The following is a 22,757-nucleotide window of genomic DNA, read 5'->3' on the forward strand; positions in this document are numbered from 1 at the left end:
GGGTTGTAATGAGATCTGGTTTTGTTCAGCTTTGGAAGGAAATTTTAATGAAGACTTTTGCAAAATAAAAGAGCTTGGAGGTGATGATCAGGAACTGCTTTCCAAAAATAATATGAGATGAACAAAGTAAAATGAAGTGTGGTGGCACCAGTGCACCTCTATCACTCTACATTGCAGTACAATAGCAGCCATCGCCTGTGCAATAATGAGGCTCATCAGTTTCCAGACAGCAGATTTTGTAATAACAGAGTATTTATGTAAAACACTGAGGGGAAAGAGGATGGAGGGAAGGAGTGAAGGTTGTCTATCAGGCTGAATACACAAAGCATTTGGTACTTTTTAGTTAATATTCATTGATGCAAGATCTAGTCTATTATTAAGTGAATCTGGTGAATAATTACATCCATCACTTTGAAATGTTTAAGACAAGTGTGGAGTTGTAAAACCAGTCTTTTGTGTTGGAGTCATCCCCAAAATTGCGTTGTGGGAGCCATGTTGACACTACAGTTTGATCGTGTTCTGAGTCTGAGGGATCTCAGCACGTTCTCAGAATTGCTCCTGTGCATTGTATTTACAGGCATCAACCCGCCAGTCTCGATTTCTTGGGAGCCATGAGAAAGTGCAGGATGTCTCTGTATTCTCATTTTCTTGGCTTCTGTCAGTGTTTGAGCGTGACCCATCTGTGGATGTGAGTGAATGGCAACTGTTTATTCCAGAATAAAGCATGTGCTGAAACACAAACAAGCAGCCTACAGAAGCACTGAGCTAAGTTTAATTAGCTGTAGAGTTCATTTCAGCTTCAAACTCCCAAGTTAACTTGCTAGGCAGCAGAGTTTATAATGCATGTCTTGCTAGATGCCTGCCAGACAGGAGAGCTGATGATATTATATTTGTTGCTAGGTGATGAATTCTGATAACCTTTCTGTTCCTACATTTATAAATGTCTCATGCACTCTCTGCTATAGCATAATTACTTATTTATGCCTCAGTTCCTGGGTGGAACTACTACAAAGTTGCTAAGCAGCCATGTGTATAAATATATAACATTGTGTCACTTGAAAACTTTTGGCAACTCACATTTACCAGATGAATTCTCTGATTGTCATGGTTGTAGCCATTAACAAAGTGGAACACAAATGAGGGTATCAGTGTACACAAGGACAGAGCTTTATTTGTCACAAGAGACTAATGCTCTGGGAGGGGATGTGAGCTGGAAAAATGCACAGATTTAGTGGTTTGGGGTTTTTTTTTTTTTGCATTCTTTTCTTTTTTAATGGCTTTATAACCAGAAGCAAAGTAAAGATTGACTGATTATTATCTCACCTCTTTAAACTTCATAAGCATTATAATCATTATAGTTATTCTAATGTGAAGGAAAAGAGGCACTTATTCAAACAGATGTGCTGAGGTTTCTGCATTCTAATGCTGCAAAGTGAGGTGAGAGTGTAGGAAATCTTTATGAGTAATTCTCAGTGCAGCCATCAGAGCATTTGTCATTAGTGGGACCTATACAAAGCCTAAGGAGAAATGAGGGAAAATGATAAATCAAATTTTTTTTTCCTTTATTTGACTTTGACACAAGTTTACTTGAATTGACAGCTATGATGGCAGCTGGAATTCATGTAACTTTAGGGATAACTGTAATTTATTAAATCTGAGAGAGTATCTGGTAATAAAATTCTCAGATAGCTTTTCAATGTACTCTTTTGTCAACTGTGAAGTTTAATACAAGACACAATTTTATTCACTGGTCACAACTTTCTGTGGACACTGTCAGTTATGGGCCTGATCCATGTTCCAAAAAGGTTTGGAATCCAGCACTGCCTTGATCCTAGTCTCAGCTGCTGTTCCAGTGGTGCCAACTCGAGTTTGGCAGCGTTACCCACATGGTGCCAGAGGAAGGTGGGACATCCACCTGTGACAACCAGCCAGCAGCAAATGGCCCAAAGGAGCAGAGCTTGCACCTGAAATACAGATTGTGTGAAGCAATTGACACAAGTTTTCATTGTCATTTGCTTCATGTGCAGTACTTGTTTAAACGTGGAGCAATTCCACCCATTTCAGCAGCAAACGTGAATAACAACACAACCAGGATCATCAAATAATCACTATTGAGCTGTTTCTGTTTTCTCTTCTTTTTTTTTTTTTTTTTTTCCCCATTGTTCCTTAGTTATTAAAAGAGGCACAAACTTCGGTAGCTTGATGTTCTTCCCTTGGTTTATCTGTGTAAACAAATTTAAGGTTATTTATAAATGATCCTGACTGACAGAATATACTTTCCCTCAGGTCAGTTCTTTTGTGGAAGATACCAAAGCCTGTCTTTCTTTAAAGTATAAAAGCCTGTGTTTGATGTGAATAGAAACTGTTCTGGGAATGACTGTGCAGAGCAAGATTACATGGTGCAATTTTAATTACATTGTTCTCAGCAGTGCAACTTGTCTAATCTTAGTGTGAGAGTCAAAATTCAAACCAAGGTTATTTGGTTCTGTAACAGTTAGTCAAGCACTGATATTGTTTGAATAAGTTTAACAAGTTTAAAATCTAGCACAGTTCTGAGAAGTGACTTTCCTCATTCTCAGAAATGTTGTATTTTAGCAGGGTGATTTTTGTGTGGCTTACAGAATTATCTCTGTGTTAGAATTGGATGGTTACTTGAGTAAAACAAAAGCTTAACTACCAACTCAGTCTGCAAAACTAAATGCAGTTTAGATTCTGAAGGCCTTCTGAAAAGTTATTAGTAAACTGTGTCCAAGGGCTCAATTTTATTAACCTGATTTTTAGACTGAGGGCTGGAAAGGAGTGCAGGTCAGTCATTTGCACATTCATCAGATCAGTCTGGAGAAATCAACTTACTTCATGAGAGTTTGAGGGAACTCTCGTGAGAGAACTTGGAAAACCACTAAGAGGAATTGCTATTCCTCTGTCAGGCTCATTGATGGAGAAGATGAGAAACCAAAAGATTTCCCTGGAACTGGGAGGGCCTTTGATTTACTTTTTCACTGGGAAAGCTGAACAATCTATAGAATAAATTGTTTGAGCAGATTTTTAGGCATGGCATTACTCATTCAGCAGCTGGGAAAATAGGCCAGCAACCTACAGTATCCATTTTGAAAGGAAAATATTGCACAGTGGATTTATTACTCACTCTCATTTCCTTTTATGTATTGTAAATGATGCGTCATCCTCTATTTCTGAAACAAACTCCTACCCCTGAGTGCTGTTTGGAAATTATTTCACAGGGCACAAGTTGAAGGCTTTATTCCTGGGGACGTCTTCTAAGGAAACATTATTATAATTTCATAATTACTATCACTACAAAAGAAAGGCAGCTCTTTGTAGATGTCCATGTATTTGAGATTTTTAACATTTCCTAGCGTGTACTGATCAGGAGTTTGGGTTCTGTTGGAGTGTTGAGGTGAGGCAGCAGTGAGCTGAGTTACAGATTAGTTGTCATTCTGCACAGAAGGTGAAACCAAGACCCAAGACTGAGGAGGTGGAGGCAATATTGCCTTGCACAGCAGCTGTGGGTAATGTGCAAAAAAGCACTTTGTAGTGATGCCTTATTTAATGAAAAGCTCCTGCCCTTTGACTTCTTGTCTCCAAGTTACTGCCACGGCAGGAGAGATATCTCAAGCAATATTTTTCTTCCATCTCCGATAAAAGCAAGTGTATAAGGCTGTGAGTAGCTGCCATGGACTTGGTATAGAACAAAAGATATTTTTTACAATAGTAATTTCTTCTTCCAGCCTCAAATCACCAGATTATTTGAACATGCCACCGTAGGAGCAGACAAAGTTTCCATTCCTTCAGTGAGGCTCCATATTTCACTTCTATAATTTACTTTTCCTACTAATGGCCCAACCTCAGGCAAATGGAAATGTGTGTGTAACCCAGTGCATCTTCTGTTCATCCAAGAGAATATCATAGTTTTTCTTAATTAACACTCATAGAAAATTAGTTGAGTGCTGGCAGAACCTTGTGCATTTAAAAAATTAAAAAAAAACAATTGAAAAAGTTTTGACAGATCACATTAAGAAGTGACAGATCACTGTAATTATAACATACTGACCTTGAAGATAAACAGTTTTAATTGTCAACTTGAGGGAAAATATCCCCATGACCTTTGACTAATTGTCTAGCTAATGAAAAACCTTTGCTAAATAAATTTGTGGCTTTGGAGGCATTTGAAACATATACTGGTGTCAATAAGGTACTTTCTGGGCTGGTTTTACTGTAGGTGTTTCCTGTGAGTGATTGCTTGTTGGTACTTTTTGACATCTGTTGGCAGTCTTTTTTTCTACAGTTAAAACTCCTGGGACACCGTTTTAGGGTTTTTCCTGAATTCAATCTCCACTGATTAATTTTCGATAAATTACAAATATCAAAAAATCTGGATTTGTTAGCACTTAGGGTGACTGAACAAAGATTAGATGTGCAGAAGACAAGGAAATTCATGGTCAGTAGCACACTGCCTCTCCAAGCTTTATTCAGGCAGCATTCGGAGGAAATAATCCATTATATCCCACTGGGAATTCTTGTACAAACTCAGACTTCTGTCCCTTCTCCCTCCTCTATAGACACGATTAATTTCATATTGACAAACTTCCACAGCCATCTGCAGAGCCATGAGCATATTGAATGCATCTGAGTGTCTTTGATTCTGTCTGCTCGTGTCTCAGGCCCAGCCAGCGAAGACATTGTAGGAATCTAAAGTTAATTTCCTCTTATGTTCTCCTGGGGATCTTAGCACAATGTTGTGTAAATCTGCTAAAATGGAAAATTATTGATCATTTGCATTGCAATGGGAAAGCCTTTCACAGACACCAACAAAGTTTAAAAGTATCTTTTCTACATATCACTGCTGGCTCTGGGGTTTTTTGGGCTGCTCACAATCGATGCAGCATTAACAGGGAAATGTCACTTTCCTCCCCAGATGTGACAGGTCCTTTGAGACTGGAGCTCCACAAATGTGGTGTCAGTTCATGTCCTCTGCATTTACAGAGAGAAAACAGCTCTGGTTAAACTGAACTCTGTGTTGTGCTCGGAAGATCAATGACTGTGATATAACTTCTGAAGGTTTTATTCTTTTTTTCTCTTCAGACACACTCCCTGACATAATATTTTTGTTGAACAGTAATTTTTCTCTAGGGTTTAGAACAGCAGCTACAGTATTTTCGTGCCTTATAATGCAGCCACTGACCCAGGAGATCAGTCAATAACACCTCTGTGTTGTAATGAATAAGTCAAGATAACTTCCAACTGAGAACAACTCATTACAGCTCCTTCCACCTGATTAAATTTTTGCCCTAAATAAAAAAAATGGGCAGCAAAATGATGTGTGAAGATATCATGTAATGTGAGCTGATGAAGCCTGCTGGAGGAGGAGGAGGGAATGCCTTCAGTTTTGATTGCAGTGGTTGTGTTTTGCTGTAATTTCAAGCAGTCACAGACAGCTGATGGAGCCCTGTTGGCAGAATAAATTTGTTGAAGAGCACGAGATGCTGCTCAGGGATCTTCCTTTCTAGCAGAAAGGAAAGAGGGAGCGTGGTGGGAAAAGCCAAGTAGCAGTGGCATGGAAAAAGTCAGGAATCCTTGACTTTGGTGCTGATGGAGCTCACTTGTGCTCTGTTCTGGAAAACCAAACAGCAACCCCAGCGCTGCAGGGCGAGGACATTTTGCTCCAGACCTGGGGTGATACAATTTGTGAGGCCTCTGGTTTTAGGGCTGATCACTTCTAGCTCAGGGTACCAGATGTGATACTCAGATCAAGCCAAGTGGTGCTGTGATGTGCCAGGAGCAGAGAGACAGAGCCCAGTGAGATGAGGAAGGAGGCAGAGCTCAGTGAGATATGGAAGGAGGCAGAGCCCAGAGAGATGTGGAAGGAGGCAGAGCTCAGTGAGATGAGGAAGGAGGCAGAGCTCAGTGAGATGAGGAAGGAGGCAGAGCCCAGAGAGATGTGGAAGGAGGCAGAGCTCAGTGAGATGAGGAAGGAGGCAGAGCTCAGTGAGATGTGGGCAGAGCCCAGTGAGATGAGGAAGGAGGCAGAGCTCGGTGAGATGAGGAAGGAGGCAGAGCTCAGTGAGATGTGAAGATGCCAGAGCCCAGTGAGATATGGAAGGAGGCAGAGCCCAGTGAGATGTGAAGATGCCAGAACCCAGTGAGATGTGGAAGGAGGCAGAGCTCAGTGAGATGTGGAAGGAGGCAGAGCTCAGTGAGATGTGAAGATGCCAGAGCCCAGTGAGATGTGAAGATGCCAGAGCCCAGTGAGATATGGAAGGAGGCAGAGCTCAGTGAGATGTGGAAGGAGGCAGAGCTCAGTGAGATGTGAAGATGCCAGAGCCCAGTGAGATATGGAAGGAGGCAGAGCTCAGTGAGATGTGGAAGGAGGTAGAGCTCAGTGAGATGTGAAGATGCCAGAGCCCAGTGTTGGGCAGGGCAGGAGGTGAGGAGAGGGGCAGAGCAGGGCATGGCTGAGCTGGGGTTTGGTGTGGATGGAGTCCCCGGCTCTGGAATCACACACCAAACCCATCACCCAGGAGGGAACCTTCAGTCAGGTATCCCTCAGTGATCTGTGCTGCAGAATCTCAGGTTTTTAGCAATTTTCCAGCTCTGCTATGACTGTAGGTGGTAGAGGATATGCAGGAGAGAGATCAGTGTGTCTTTTTGTGGAACATCACACCTTCCCTTGGCTGCAGCTGGCTCCTGGGTGAAATCCCTTGTCTTCCACCATCTAAGGGAGCTTTTCTCCTCTCTGTGATACGTGCAATGAATTCTGACAGCACAGGGAAAGCTGTGCCTATTAATAGGCACCATCTCTCCAGTGGAAAGGGCGCTCTCCAAAGGGCAGCAATGAACACCCTGTGCCCTGTGGATGAACTGCTGGCCTAATTTTTGTATCATAGCAGGGCTCTGCACAGATCTAATCATCACACATAAACCACACAGGGATGTTTGCCAGTTTAGCTAATCAGTTTGTTTTTTCAGACTTGAAAAGTGTGCTCAGGGATGCAGTTTGTTGCTTAGTACTTGTTCTTCCAAAGAATCCAAATATAAATGTGTATTTGTCTTAAGCAATTCTTGTTATGTTGTGACGAACATTTCACTGTTGCTGATGTTCCCTCAATTTCTGACTCTCTGGATACTAAATAAGTCATCACTGTAATTTACTTCAGGGGCACATAAAGAAATTATATAAATGCAAGAAAAACATAAACATGCAGTGCAAGATAATAACCCACTGTTGCTTGCTGGATTTGTTAAAAAATTCTGTAGCAATTCTACTGCAGAGTTAGGGTAGCATTAAGCTGTATAAAAACCTTGAGAAAGGGTTTTCATAAAATTCATTTTGTTCATTTTATTAAATGTTCAATAAGTTTTTTTGTGTAAATACTTCAGTCACGCTAGAAGGTTTCTAATCTGTGAAATCATTATTGCTGCAGTACTTTTAGATAGAAAATAATGATAATATCATAACTTCAGGAACAACCTGTCTGATTTAACTGTTGACAGTGTCTTGTCTGGACATTATTCTGCTCTCAAATTTTCATGGGGCAACACTTTTTCCTTCTGCTGCTCAGGTATTTTTGCAGCAAACCAGCAGAACCACACAGGCTGTGGGCTCACTGCCAGAACTTGTGCTCAAGAGATGGTTTGAAGGCACCTCAAAGGCAGGGAAAGAAGCTGCTTCTCCTAGTGGACCTTTCTGTTGGCTTGAAAGGCAGGATTTGTTTGGTTTCCCAGCTCCTGTGCTGGTGGCTGTTCTGGCAGCTTCCTCTCTTGTTCTGGGATGGATTCAGGTAGTCCAGATGTGCTGTTCCAGGTGGATTTATGGCATCCAGTGTGGGCAGGATAGCTCAGCGCTTGGAGCCTGGTTGCACGTGGTGATTGTGCAGCTGGAGGTGCTCAGAGCTGTCCCAGAGCTGGGACCCCTTCCCTCCCCAGCCCCTCTCCCTTTCCTCACTCACTCTCATTCCTAACAAGAGCCTCTCCAGGTCACGGTGCTTTATGAATTTTTATACACAGCCACAGCACTCGGAAGCATTTCCATTTGCCTCAGCCATCACTTTTCTCCGTGGTTAATGAGGCTCAGCCTCTCTCACTTCCCTGTTTTGAGCAGAGCTGGGGGATCCCTGCTGGGCTGGCAAGTTAAGTTGCCTTTGTGCAGCTGTAATGTGCTTTTCTTGCACCTCCAGACCTCTCACAGATACACCTTCTGACTCGTGCCTTCAACAGGATCTAAAGTTATTTGCTAGAAAGGAGAAGGAAAAAATGCAGAGGATAATATTGCTTTGATGTTGTAATTCCCACGGATTTGAGCAAGGCTAGGTTATATTTCCAAAAAGCATCTTCATATTTATTGACAGAGCAATTAAGTCTGTATTTTCAATCTGAAATTTCCACATTCAGGAGTAATTTTGTTGCTTGTTATGATGAGCTAACAGAAAATATATGAATACCTGTATACAGGGATATACAGAGTTAGTTTTGGTATGCTTATAGATAAATATGTGTATTTATTTATTCAGAATACCTCTGTGGAGATTTCACCAGAGAGAAAATTATGGATTGAGAATTTCTGTTCAAAACAAATTAAACTGCTGAGAATTAAACTCAGAAAAAAAAATTACTTTGGAAGTGGAATCTATCAGACCAACACATGCTTTTGAATACAAACCTATTTCAGCTTGTTTTCTTTCACTTTAGTTTATAAGAAATGCAACTGCTAACCTTTCAATGTTTTAAAATGGTATCCTTTAAAACATCTGTGGGTCATTATCATAAATGTCACAGTGGTGTAGAAACCTCACATTGTGATGTATCATAACAGGGAAAATGGAAGGCACTGAGAGGAGGAATCCCAGGAACATGAGTTTCCTTGCTGAGATCTATAAAGGTTAATATTTCCAGTTAAAACTTTTCCCATCATTGCACTAGAGGTCTTGGGATCCTGCACAAGTTTTTCCATCAGGTCTTTTGGTGATTATAACCTCAAAGTCAGTGATTAAATCCTTGGGATCCATGTAGGTATTGCTAATAATGAATATTGCTCAGTGGAAAGAGATATTCAGTACAATTGACATGTGAATTTTACAAAAAGGAGTAAAAGTCTAACACAGGAGGCTGAGAAATGAGCGGAGGGCGATGAATGACACTCATGTTTTTCACTGGGAGCTGCTTGGCAGTGTTTTCATTTTGCTTGCATGGAGTTTTGGAGCCTGCCTCATAGCATGTGGCACATTAGGCACAATAAAGATGTTCATTTGGCAGCTGGAGCACGACTAGGAACATCAAAAGAGTCATGGATGCGTCAATAAATGAAGAACTCCACCCTCACATAAATATTAGATCACTGTTTTAATTGCCCATTGAATTCCTGTCAGTGACATTCACTTGTCATGCCTGGTGCAGCATTACCAACGTTTCAGTTTGGGGCTAGAGCTGGTCTGTTGCTATTATTCATTTTTAGCACTTTTGTAGTACCCTTAGCACCAAACAGGAATCATTTTGTTGCAAGTGCTGTACAGACACAGAGTGAACGGGTGGCCTTTGCTCTGAGGAGTTTAAAATCCAGTTAAAGTCCTCAAGCTCTCATGCAGAGTGAGTGTGCAGGAGAACATGAGAACTTTTGGGGTGTGTCTGTGGCCCCTCTCATCAGGCTGCCACTCACCCAACCTGTTATAATGCACGTGGGTAGTGGGAAAAATGTCAATTATCCCCATCTCAGGGCTTTCCTCACACCTCATTTCTGTGACAAATGCATGAACATCACAAACATCATCACACAGACCATATGTTAGCAGGGCTGCCAAGCAGCCAAGTGTTGGATATTCAGAGAGCACCTTTGCAGCTCAGGCTGACACTTTCCACAGCTGATATCCACAACTTCTGTCTCATTTCTTGTTGCACTGGTTGGTACTTGGGGACAAAAGGAGTAATTAATTAATAACACTTTAGAGTTTTTACATTTCTATATTGGTTTTATGTACAGAGCAAGATTTTTTTTCACCAGAGAAAGGAACTAAAAATCCTATTTCCTTTGTATTTAATGGGCATTTACAATGTACAGGTTTGGTTAAGAGATAGATGTGATGCCATGGATGGGAAATCTGAGGAAGCTGATGCAGATGAAACTCCTCAGAGCTCTCCTGAGTGCCTGGCAGGGAAGGTCAGCGTGGTCAGTGCCAGCCTCAGCTCCATGGGCTGTGTAGCTGCTCCTGGAACCTGCCAGAGGCAGCTCAAGTACTGTAAATTTGGGGTATTTGGCTCTTCCCCAGAAGCCACATGAGTCTGAGGAATCAAACATTCCAGTGAGGAGTTTCCTGGGGATGTATTCAATCTCAGGTGATGTTCCCTGCTCAGCCCAGTCCAGCAGACAGCACCATCCTGATAAGGTCCACGTTTGACTAGGGATTTTATCTAAGGCTCCAGTTCCCCTCGACTCTCTCAACAATTGGTTTCAGTTTCCTCCCTGTTGGCCCTGAGGCCAAATAATCTCCAGTGTTCTCTATCCCTGTGATCACTTCATCTCCTCCCACTTCTAATTTCTCTCCTACATATCAGTACTTCTCAGAGCCTTTTGAATTTCTTTCCTTCTCCTTGCTATTAACCTCACCAAATACAATCATTTCTGTGGCAGGACTGGGAATTGAAAGCATCAGTGCTTTTGGATGAGATATGGTAAAAAAGCCCCAGTTTCCACTTTCAAACAACTCTGCCTCAGCCCTTTTTGGAAAAAGTTGCAGGGTTTTGTGAAGCAAGATGAATAGACAGCAAAGTATAAAAGGTTTAAAAGTGTCAAATTCTTACTTCCAAGGGAATATAGAATAGATTCAAGTGCTTCTCCTGATTCCATGTGCCAAACCTGCAGGTGGCCTTTGAATTTCCCCAGAGCATGCAGATGGCAGCGATGCAGGGATCCCAGGGCTTGTGAGCACTGAGCAGAGAGGTGGGAGCAGAGCGCCCCCAGGCAGCTCCTCCCTGCCTTAGAAACAAAACCCTTTGTGTTTAAAAAAGTTTGTCCTTTTCTTCAAAGGCACCTGGACTGTTTGGCTGGGTGATGCTACAGCTCTGAACCATGACATTGGATTTTAAGGGATTATTTTATTATAGTTGTCTTTGACTTTTAAGTTTTTTAGAGCTTTTTATTCCTGATATAATTTCTCAGAGGCCAATGCTAAATTTTTCCAATTGTAAGCTATTAATAGTTGATCAGCAGCAGTTTTGGATTAGGAAAAGACATATTTATTCAGAGAATCACAGACTGGCTTGGGTTGGAAGTGACCCTAAGAGTCATGCAGTCCCAAACCCTCTGCAGTGGGAAGAGATGCCACCAATACAACAAGTTCCTAAACCTTGTTTCATTGGGTTTTTAAAAATTATTTAGTTGGGTTGTGTGGTTTTTTAGGGGATTAAAAAATAAGAGACTTGTAATTCAAAAAGGCTGCAATCCAAGCAGTATCTATACAGCGGTTTGTACAGAGAATTTCAACTTCCCACATTTGTTGTGACAGGAAAATATTGCATTTTTTGGTTGGTAGCTTTAGGAAATTTAAGTGAGTCTATTAAAACACCTGCCATAAACCCAACATCAACTGTAAAGGGTGGTTTTTCACCAGGCAGATTTTTCTCAGGGAGCAAAACCCTCTAAACCCTGCTGTGGGCACCAGACCCTTCCTGGAAGCAGTTCCCAGCCTGGGAGTGTGGGCACCAGCACACTCTGAGCACTCTGAGTTTGCTCTAAGCTGCTGCTGCTCCCAAATTCAGTGGTTTTCCCTCCTGGTTCTCCTTCAGTACAAGACTTTGCAGGCAGGATGTGCCACCTGACAGCCTGAGATAGGTTTGTCTGGAGACACTGCAGTGTCTGAGGGAAAAGAGGTTTTGTTTCTTTTTTTATTTATAATCCCTCTTGCTTTCAGCAAAATTCAATGCAACACCAAATGAGCTGATGAAATTCTGGTTTTGTGTCCCGCTGTGAATCCAAGGATGTTTCTCTTGCCCTACAGTAAAGTGGAGGAAATGGCAGCAGTTTTTAGTTAAAAACATGTAATTGAGCTGAAGCCTCGTGCAGCAGCAGATCCTTCAGCTGCTGGGGGAGTTTTTCTGCCAGAGCCCACGGTGTCTGTCAGAGAGTTTGGGCTCTCCTCAGGAAGGAATTGTCTGGTGTGAATTCTCAGGGTCACGGCTTCATGGGGTGGTTTTAATTTTTGTCTTGTTCTCAGCATCCACGTCTCTTCTAATTGGCAATTAAATTCATTTCCCCCAAGTGGTTTCTGTTTGGCCAGTGATGGTAATTAGTGAGTGACCTCCCTGTCTTCATCTTTTCCATCCTTCTCCTCAGTTCTGCTGAGGTGGGGCAGTGACAGGGTGGCTGGGAGCAGCCCAAGGCCAACCCTCCGCTCTTTGCTTTGTTAAACAGTGCCTCACATCTCTTTTTGTGCCTTATTCTGCTTGAATGCTTGAGGTTTTGGAATTGTTTAATTGTTAATTCAACCCATCTCATCAATATTCATCATAAATTGAAGTTGTAAATTCTGGAATCGGTGACGGTTCTTTTCCCCTGTGGTGTTCTGCTTTGGGATTGGATCCCAAGGAATGCTCAGAAAGGAAGGGTCTCCATGAGGTCCTCTGGCAGCCCTGCCTTCATGTTGTTCTGCCTGGAGAGAAATACAGAATTGCATGAAGAGGATTTCTGTGTAACTTGCCAGGAGTGTTGAGTGGCCACCCACCATGAAACTATTCCTGTGCTTTAGGACCAGTTATAGAAATTCCACAGCCAGGAAGAGTTTAGGGATTGGCCACAGGAGACTCTGGCATTGTTTCTCTTCCTTCTAAAAAAATGCCTCAGTACAAGAAGTGTATACAGTGAATTTAAACAATTATGTCAAGTGTTTTATTTTGTAGTAAAACTCCATTGTTGTTGATTTTATATAGCTGGTATCACTGTCTGTAGTTTTTTTTTTCTGAAATTGTAATGCAGTTTTTAAAGATCCAGGGGAAGTGAAATGTAAAATAAAAATAGTGAGAACATACAGGTAAATGAAAAGTCTGCAGCAGCAGTAACTCTAGGAGAAGGTAGGGAATACAAAACAGGCTGTCTGCAGAAAAACCTTTCACATGCAAATATATTGTTCAGAGATGTCAAAACCTGAAAAGTTCATTTAGCAATTGCAAGTTTGTGGTGAAGATCTCTTATTGATATAGCTGGTAGTTAAATCATTAATATTTTATCCAGTTCTTTGTGCAAAATTACTCAGAGAAGCAATTTGAGACAAAGTCTCAAATCTTTGTGCCTTAGGAATATTTTCCTCTTTGTGCCAGCTTTCCTAAATATTTTAAACTTTCCATGTAAAGTGAAACAGGATTATTGACATCTACTATTCAATTAAAAGTTCTCACAATCCTTAGATACAGAGCAGTTCATGGACTATGTGACAATCCTGGCAGTAAGAAATGTTAGAGCTCAGTTTTTCAGTTTTATAAAACTTTTGCAGTAGCCTGGGGCTGAATATTCTGTAAGCAACCAGTGCTGAGCCTAAAGATGTGCTGGATATCTGAAAGCAGTTTGCCACAGAAGAGGGTTTGGAGGTCCTGGGCTGGGATGAGGAGCACAAGGAGGTCTGATCCCAAAAAGGCTAATGTCCAAAGTGTTTTATTTATCTGCCACCCAGTTAGACTGGTCAAAGTCTCTTCATCTTTCTTTCTTTCATTCATACATTTCTTTATGAAGAAGAATAAAAAAAAAATAGAATTTCTTTGAAAGTTTTTTTCCTTTGAGAGACACTTCTTCCCAAATCTGTAGACAACCTAATAACATAAAGATATCAGAAGCTTGTGTTCCAAAGTGGATACTTACAATGTGTTTTTTTCCTTTTTTTCTTTTCACCCCCAGTGAAATTTGATGACTGCCAGGGGAACAACAAATTGAACTTTGAAGTTTCTAACCCAGACTTTAGAGTGGAACTCGATGGGAATTTGGTTGCACTCAAGAACGTATCAGAAGTTGGCAGAGCCTTGTTTGTGCACGCGCGGTCGGAGCACGCCGAGGATATGGCAGAAATCTTTATCCTTGAAGCAAATGAAAAACGTGGGGCATTAAAGGTAAGACAAATACCAAAGATTAAAAAAAAAAAAAAGGGCCAAGGAGATGCTGCTGCTAAATGTTTACATGTGTCGCCTAGGATTGTAGGCAATTTTAATCTGTTAGCAGAGATCAAAATCAGTCTTCAATGCAGATATTGCTGTAACATTTTAGCTCTTGGTTTAATTTGTGATGCAAATTTCCCGGGTTGAGGAAGATGTATTACATCTTCAGGTGGGGATGCTAAACATTCATAAAGACTTTATTCAAATGAAAGAGCCCAAGTATGAAAATTGACTGCTTCTTCCAATGTATGTCATGCCAGGTAATCACAGTTTGGCCACAACTAAAAATGGAAAATCATAGTTTAAATGTGTAATTTAGAATTTACAGAACCTTCACGTCTTGCTCCTAGTCTAAGTGCGTGGGAATGAATTCTGTGTAATTTAAATTTTCATATTGGTCTGATTATCTGACATTGTTGGGTGGTAAACTGCTTAAACATCTGCACACAAACAGTGGCACACGTTTACACTCTATCTCTGTACCCTGCTGATTTTTGTTCTGCTCTGTCCACTAAATATTTTGTCCTTTCTTTCCCTCTCCTGAATTTCAGTGTAAAACAAACCTCATCCTTAGGGGGATAAAGCACTTCAGAAATTGAATTGAATTATTATAAATGGAATTATTTACTTCACACTCCTGCAAGTAACAAAAGGAGATGTGAGATAGCTTCACTTCTGTGTCCTGGCATTTAGGAGAGAGGCAGGCAAGGTTGTGGCTTACTAGGCAATTAAGCCTGGTAGCTTTCCAGACCTATAATTTCACAGAAGTATAAAGAAACTTTGATAAAAATGACTGATGTGCTGTCTTGATTTGGTATTTAGACATTCAATTGCCAGCATTCTCCTTATATTCCCAACAATATATTAGTATAACTTAAGCCTTCCATTATAAAAACAAATTATCCTGAGGAGAAAGGTTGAACAACCTTCTGAAAGTCCATGGCTGAGGAAAGGTTTTGCTCTGCACTTTAAGCAGCACACCATGTGAATATGGATTGCCAGCAGGAGAGAAAGAACCAGAATGTGTAACTGCAGAAAGCTGATCAGAACACTGAAATGGAATTTAATTTTATTTAAATATGCCTTTTCTTCACAAAATTAAATTTTAACGCAGCCATACTCAAGGGAGTCTCTTACGTGGAGGAGTTGTGAGTTTAGGACCACAGACTGCCAAATTCAGAGTAGGAAAGCTACACTTGAGGAGGAAGCTGGGCACTTGGCTGTCCTGTGCCTCAGACTAGCAAGCCTTGCTCCTTCTGGTGCATTCACAAGAATGTTAAAATGGTTTTATTTTGAAACCTTAGGAGCAGTTTGAAAATGGAGATGATCATTCTCTGGTTAGAAGTTACTAAAACCACTGAGGAGTTTGAGACGTCTCTGACAGGAGGCCTGGAGTTAAACTTCAAGGGATTGGTTTATGTGTGAAGATTCGACTCTCTGAGAATCACATTCTGAAGATTTATTCTGGTTTTCTTAGAGAAGCAGCCCTTCCAGATCTGTGAGGAGAGATATTCTATGGAAGTTACAATCTAGGGAAAATCTTGTCAGATATTCTATGGAAGTTACAATCTAGGGGAGATCTTGTCAGATATTCTATGGAAGTTACAATCTAGGGGAGATCTTGTCTCATGAGCAGGAGTTACAGGATGTGTATTTACACAGATTATGACAAAGCTCTGCCAGTGACCCTTTGTCTTTACGTTCTGTTTGGGTTCTGGCGAGTCTCCCCTCAGAATGTTCCAGCAATATCAATGGATGCCTATTGGTGAAATCTCTCTCCAGACTACATTTGAAAGCCAGGGCTGCTTTGGCCCCACTCCTGGATTCTGTTCCAACCACTTTGTGTTGTTTCAAAGATAGAAAACCAGACTAAATCAGGCAAATTCTGCCACTTGCCAGCCTTTCCTCACAGGTGACAATATCACAACATCATCTCAACCTGCATTCATCACCTCTTTCTGGATTTTAGTATTCAGCCCATAAGCATCTGTTACCCGTATTAGGTGGGATTTAGTGTTTGCAATGTCATTGTGAGTTACATGGTGCCTTAACCTGTCCTGGGAAATCCATCTAGTGAGAATCACCCCTCCTTCAAGGGAATATAAAAATCTCTGAGGCTGGCTGTCCTGCTCTGGCCTCACCCAGTCCTCTGTAGCTGTTAAACCAATATTTCTTCCCAAACTTTTTCATCTATTTGCCTGTTTTAAACACCACACAGACAGTGTTGTCTTTCTGTTTGTCATACTTGAGAAGGATATAAAGACTGCAGCATCCTATCTAAAGTGATTTTATGATAAATTTGAACTTAATCCTGTACTTTTGCAGTCTAAATGTGTCAGCACGGAAACAGCAGAACTGCTCCATCTGTTTATGCAAGGAGCCTTGGCTAAGAAATGCTCAGATGGAACCTCAGTAATTCAGCATAATTCTGTGGGGTTAAGATGAGCACATGCTGGAGCAGTGTTTAGCATTCAGTACTTAGAGAACTGTACCTTGTCTAATTAGGGGATAAGTAGTTCTTAAGTATTTCCCCACTGCCAGCAACTGCCATTTCTTTTCTGAAAGCATGCAACCTACATCTGTGAAATCCCATTGTTAATGTTGCTAATTGCAGATTCCCAACGTGTTTGGGAATGGCTCTCAACAATGATTTCTGATGTGCTGACTGGCACTGGAGCCTAGGAACAGAGAGTTCCTAGCTCCTAAAACTTTCTGATTGCTACCAACCATACTTTGGATGAATATGGAAATTATTTAGAGGTGCAATCTGGAGTGTGCAGAAAAGCTTTTGGTATTCTGCTGGTGAAGGGGTGCAGTTCTTGCCTGGAAAGATGGGGGATGATTCCAGCTGGCCTCACTGATCTGTCCTATGTGATTAACGAAATTAACTTCATGGCCAGAGTATAATCAGTGGCTGTTGGAATATCACTTAGTATTTAGCTGTTGTTTCCATGTGACAGGCCTGTTTTCCTCCTCTTCTGCCAGAAGCATAACAGACCTGCAGAGCCTGCAGCTCTCCGTCCAGGGGTGCCATGGCTGCAATATGGGCAGAGGTGGTTCCTCAATCACGGGCCAGCTTGGCCATGGTTACACCATCTCCTACAGGGGCAGACACTGCATTGCTGCTTTCCCTGATGTCTGCATGTCTAACATACCCTAAACCCCATCAATCTCTGCTACAGATATTCATACACACAGAAATCTGTCCATCAGATTCCGCACTGGATTCCAGATCAGCCTCCAGCTGGAATTGGTTTCTGCAGCCTGCTGGATGTGCCTCCTCCCTCCTGTGATTTTGGATAGATGCACTGGTCTCTGTCTTGACAGAGAGGAATATTCCCAAAAATCTTCCTTCATTTCTGAGAGGCTTTTGAATGTGAGTGTACAGAAGAGCCTGTGACAGGTGGAACAGTTAACTCTTTAATGGTTTTGTGCCTGTACACCCTTGGAGCCTGATGCAATCAGTGCTCAGTGAAAAAGAGGAATCCCACATGCGTTTCCCATGGAGCAGTGCTGGTGAGCAATGGAACATTCCTGTGAGGAATGCTACTCACTTCCAAAAATTTAGAAAGGTTTATTAAAACCTTATCAAAAACACAACAGAAGACTGAATAGAGAAAAAATTACGACCCTGAGAGCAGAGGATTTTTCCCACCATGCGCTCACGCACACAATGGAGGTTTCACCTTTTAACCCTTTAGCCTCTTCCAAAGTTCTGTCCATGGACTCCTCCTTCCCTGTCCAGTGGTGGAAATCACTTCCTTAAATCTTTTTTGGAGCTCAGGTGCTGCCATAGTAACAAGCCAACCCTCCCAAATGTCCCAAACCCAGTCCAGTCCCTGATAACAACACAAGGAGTGTAAAATACAATTATACATCTATAAAACTTCTCTTAACATATATACATGATATTTGCCTTTTAATTGTGAGATTCAAGCATCCAATCACTCATCTATCACATTCCCCATGGAATCCCAGTGTTGGGATGTGCCTTGCCCTGCCCGTGCCCTGCTCTGACAGCGTTTGCTTGATGCCCTCTCACACAGTCAGGACTGGAGTGCTTGGGTATATTAAGAAAAAAGAGACCTGGAAATGTCTTGATTCACCCAGAATTCCCCAAATGAACTTTGGATTCATTCTGAATAATTCAGAGAATTGCTAAGCCTCAAATCCCTAATGGAAAAATAAATCACTCATAAACCCTAGCTGAGGAGAAAATGGCTGAGCCAATGACTGGCAGCATTCTCCTCTTTTTTAAACTTGTGTCTTGTCCAATGCTTGATCCCTGCTTTGTTTTATGGAGAAAGTAGGACAACTGAAAGTTGGAAATTTCGTCTTATCTGAACATGTGTCCAGACATTAGAGGATTTATGTATTTATTGAAAGAGTCAGGTTTTGTGGAAGGCAGAAAGCGTTGCCAGGCTTTTTTAGAGCCTCATAATAAATGGTGAGTTGCAAAAGGTGGCAAGCTGAGACTTGAACTTTGTCCTCCAAGGCTAAATAAAATGGTGTCTGCTGGTCCTGGTCCCCCTCTGAAATCTAGTGCTGGTTTTAATGAACATACCCTCAGTGTACTGAGAGCTAAAAGGAAACCTTGGGACACAATCTGTCTCTGCCTCTCTGTGTCGGCAGCCTTTATTTTTTTTTTTTTTCCTTCCCCACAGCAAAGGGAGTTATTTAGAACTTTTATTTGCTACACCATTACAGACACAGGGTGAGGGGTGGAGGGGAGTGAGATATCAAGAGTCTGGCACCAGAGCAGATAAGAGGGCAGGCAGATATTCAGAAATTCCAGGCTGGTAGTAACTTCACTGCATGGTGCTCAGCAGCCTTCCATACAGAAGGATGAAATGATTAAATAGAAACTGTCAAACCCTCAGGACACATTTCAGGCACTAGATAGAAAAGGAACAGGAGAAAGAAAAGAAGAGATAAGGGTGAGGAGCACACCCAGAGACAGCATGTTGTAGACAAAGTTTAAAGCCATCTCCAGCAGCAGCTCAGACTGAAGGAAATGAAGTTGCCCCAGTGCTGTTACTTTGTCCAGTGCACTTTGTACCAGCCAGGCGCTGGGCAGAAGCTGCTGCTTTTTTTCCCTTTGTCAAATCACTGCTTTCCCCAATGCCAGCACTCACTGTGTTTGTTACAGAGCCTCAGCAGCCTGGCTGGAAACTTCCCTGCAGACCCAAATCCTCATTCCTACCAAGCCTCTGCCTTTTGTGCAAGTTGCTTTCTGCCTGTGCATGTTTCCTAAAGTATCAAACAGAAATAATGAAACTAAGCTCCTTGGATTTAAACCTTAGCATTTCTTGTTTGTGTCTTGCTCTCTGCTTATCCCCACAGGATAGAGATTGCAAATATTATGGATATGAGATAAAAAGTGCCTAGAGCCTTAAATCCTACATGTATGGCTTTCTGCCTTAGAAAGATGATAACGGATCAATAATCTTATTATGAATCAGGATTCTCTCACAGCAGAAAATATTCAGGCGAGGAAGTGTGAATAGTTGAGTTTAGTCATCTGGCAATTCAATAAGTTATTTGGAAAATAAGATCAAGAATCAGCCTCTCTGATATAGCAGGCAATCGTTCCCATTAACGTATATTAGCATTTTTCTGTTTAGAACGGAATTCCAAATAGGCTGAAAATGACTGTGCAGAGGTATGGAGATGGACTCTCATATGAGATATTGACAAACAGGCTCCAAGAGCTCCATGTTATTAGATTTTGCATATAGCAGTTGCAGCAGAAAGGGATACACTGCATAAATAAAATACCATGTTTTGCATTTAATTTTAGAGGCACAAAATTGAATAAGTCACAGGGGGTGCATCAATACCTATGATACGTTTGAGTTATTATACTGATCAAAACTGTGTACAGAATACCATTTCAAGAAAAGTGGAGGAGATCCCTTCCCTTCAGATATGAAAGCGTCCTTCAGGCATATAAAGAAGGATTTTCTTAAAGATCAAACAACAAAAAAAAGTCATTTTCTCACTGTTCAGTTTTGCAGAAAGTTTAACATATTAACATTCTCCTAGTCATTAAGTTGTTATCACTCCTGTTACTTTTGTTATCGCACTGCAAACACATATTGACTTGGAATTCATGCATCAAAAGCTGAGGTAAAAGTGATCTTAGAATTTAATACCTATGTATTGGTGGCATTTTCGTAAATGACTTTTCCGTGCTATAATCACCACTGAATAGATTTTTTTTCTTTTAAAGAAATGTAATGCTACTTTTAGGATTGCACAAAATACATCTCAATTTATGTCAATGAAAGCAAGAGCTTGTTCTCATCAATGGGTCATTCTCTAGTGTCATTTAGCTGCCTTTTAAACGATATTTTTATAAAAATCCTCTGTGCATACCACTTGCTGTTGCAGAAACAACAAAGAGCTCCTTTTGTAGCAGAAATTTCCTCAGCCTCTTTTCCACAGAAATTCCAATCCCCTGTTTTCCCTTTTTGTGCCTCAGCCTGGTCCAGAACCTGCTGAAATGATCAGATTCCAGAGGATTTCAGCTGAAGCCCTGGAGCAGGAGCTGTGCCTGGCAGTGCTGTGGCTCCCCTGCCCCTTTGCTGGGCAGTTTTTGGGTGTCCCTGCATTACCCCCAGACAGCTCTGATTTAATGGGCACCCACGCTTCTGCAGCCTCCCCTCCCCTCCAGTGCTTGTGCTTCCTCAGGCCTGCTCTGAATTCCCCCTTCCCCAGCACCAAGGAAATGCAGGTTTCATATCCACTGGCTTTGGAGTTTGCTCTGACAAAGATCTATTTATCTGAGAATTATTATGGTGCCAAGAGATGTGGCAGTTGCCATAGCAACAATTACATATTGTGTTGAATACCAGAGTAAATGCTATAAAGAACAGGAGCCACTGGTGGTTTTCATTAATTTAATGTTCCTTTTTTGGACAAAGTGTGACTCATAAGTTTATTCACTGTGTGTGTAAGTGCCTAGATCAAATGTGTGGGCTCGCTTTCCTCCTCTTTCCCTTAGTGTGCAACTTCAGCATGTAAATGAGAAGTGCTTGGTTATTTAAGGAGAGAAAAATGGTCTTATAGACTGGAAACATGAATAATTGCCTGTGAAACAAGAAGGTGTTAACTTCCCTGAGTGTTCAGTGCCTTTTTGTGAGTAATCTACATTCAGATTCCATGTGAGCCAGGGTGTAGTTACCCAGGAAAAGGCACTTTGTGCTCCTCAGTAGCAAGGAGGGCTAAGAACTTAATGCGTTTAGCAGTGATTCAAAGGTGAAATTAGATTATTTTTGAGACAAACACAGACCCTGTTAACGATTTCAAATTATTTAGAGACTAACGTGAAATGACAGTCAAAATTCTTTGCAATGAATGTATTTTATTAAAAACCAGTTACAAACAGATTTCCTCTCAGCCCTGAGCTGCATTTAGGCTGCTCAGTTGGTTCTCCCTGCTGCAACAGGTACCATTTCACTGTGGCTTGATGTGCTTCTGGTGGAAACTTCAGGTTTTTGTGGAAACTCAGAACCAGACACAGTTCTAGAATGCACCAATTTTATTCTCTTTTCTTTTAAAACACACTGAGGTCTTATCCTCCATCCATAAGATCTCATGGCAAAGTTTCCACAAACCTCAATGAGAGCACTTGCTCAAGGGTTGTTAAAATCTTGTATTTGAACTAAAATGGATTCTGGCACATAGTGCCAAGAAAATACCTATTTACTTCTTTTGACTAAAACATTTTATGAGAATTTGAATGATGGATTAATTATCTGTGGATGTTTTGAATTAAATTAGCTTCTCTTTATGATTTCTACATTAACTGTCCTTTATCCATATAAAGAAAGAATCCACTAAATGTTGGGGATTAGTGATAAACCATCATGCATTGGCATATAATTATTTTTCTAGTATTTTTTGTTCTGTGTTTGGCCTGGAAGTATTCTGGAACAGACAGAACTGTGCCAATCCTATGCTTCAATCTTCAGAGACTGATGGAGTTCTATGGAAACTCATGACAGATGTGTGGGGAACAACACACCTTTAGAAGAAGGTTTAAAGAAACCCTTTGTGAAAGGTTTAAATTTAAAATGCATGTAGTAAATGAGGATATAAGTAAGAAAGCAAGAGGCTAAGAATGATTTAGTAGAACATTAGGCGAGATCATAAAGGATAAGTAGATTTCTCTTAGGATATGTAATATCTTTCATTTCTAAAGTGGCTTTCATCCTGTAAGATCCTTAAAGAGCAACTATTAAGTACATGGGGACAGAATGTGTGTGTGCCTGTCTTAACACAAACATCTCTAAAAAGAGGCATTTGCATAGATATCTTTATTTTTGATACTTAGTTTTCCACATCAGGGTAGGAACAGAGTTTTCTTAAATGAGGGATTAGGGAAAAGGAGCTGGCAATTTTGATATGATATCAGAATTGCCATGACAGCCTTAATGTCCTCAAATCCATCTTGAAAAAGAGATGTTACAGAAACCAGGAGAATGTGTGCAACTGAGGGTAAAGAAGAAAAATTGTCCATTTATTCCATGGCTGTTCTTTCATCCAGCACCAGGAATGATGCAGTTGGTGCAGCACAACTACCCCAGATCCACCCCAGAGCTCTCAGATTT

At 41.2% G+C, this 22,757-nt stretch overlaps 1 protein-coding gene across 2 annotated transcripts in view; it reads left to right on the top strand.

Moving 5' to 3' along the window:
- CDH13 (cadherin 13) overlaps positions 1 to 22,757 on the top strand; it is a 441,709-nt gene that overhangs the window by 140,066 nt on the left and 278,886 nt on the right. For both annotated transcript variants that reach the window (XM_058034103.1, XM_058034102.1), the window contains exon 3: positions 13,889 to 14,097. In XM_058034103.1, coding sequence (XP_057890086.1) covers positions 13,889 to 14,097 — 209 coding nt within the window. The remainder of the gene's footprint in view (positions 1 to 13,888; positions 14,098 to 22,757) is intronic.

The sequence above is a fragment of the Melospiza georgiana genome, chromosome 14 (assembly GCF_028018845.1).
Source record: "Melospiza georgiana isolate bMelGeo1 chromosome 14, bMelGeo1.pri, whole genome shotgun sequence".
In the NCBI taxonomy this organism is placed as follows: Eukaryota; Metazoa; Chordata; class Aves; order Passeriformes; family Passerellidae; genus Melospiza; species Melospiza georgiana.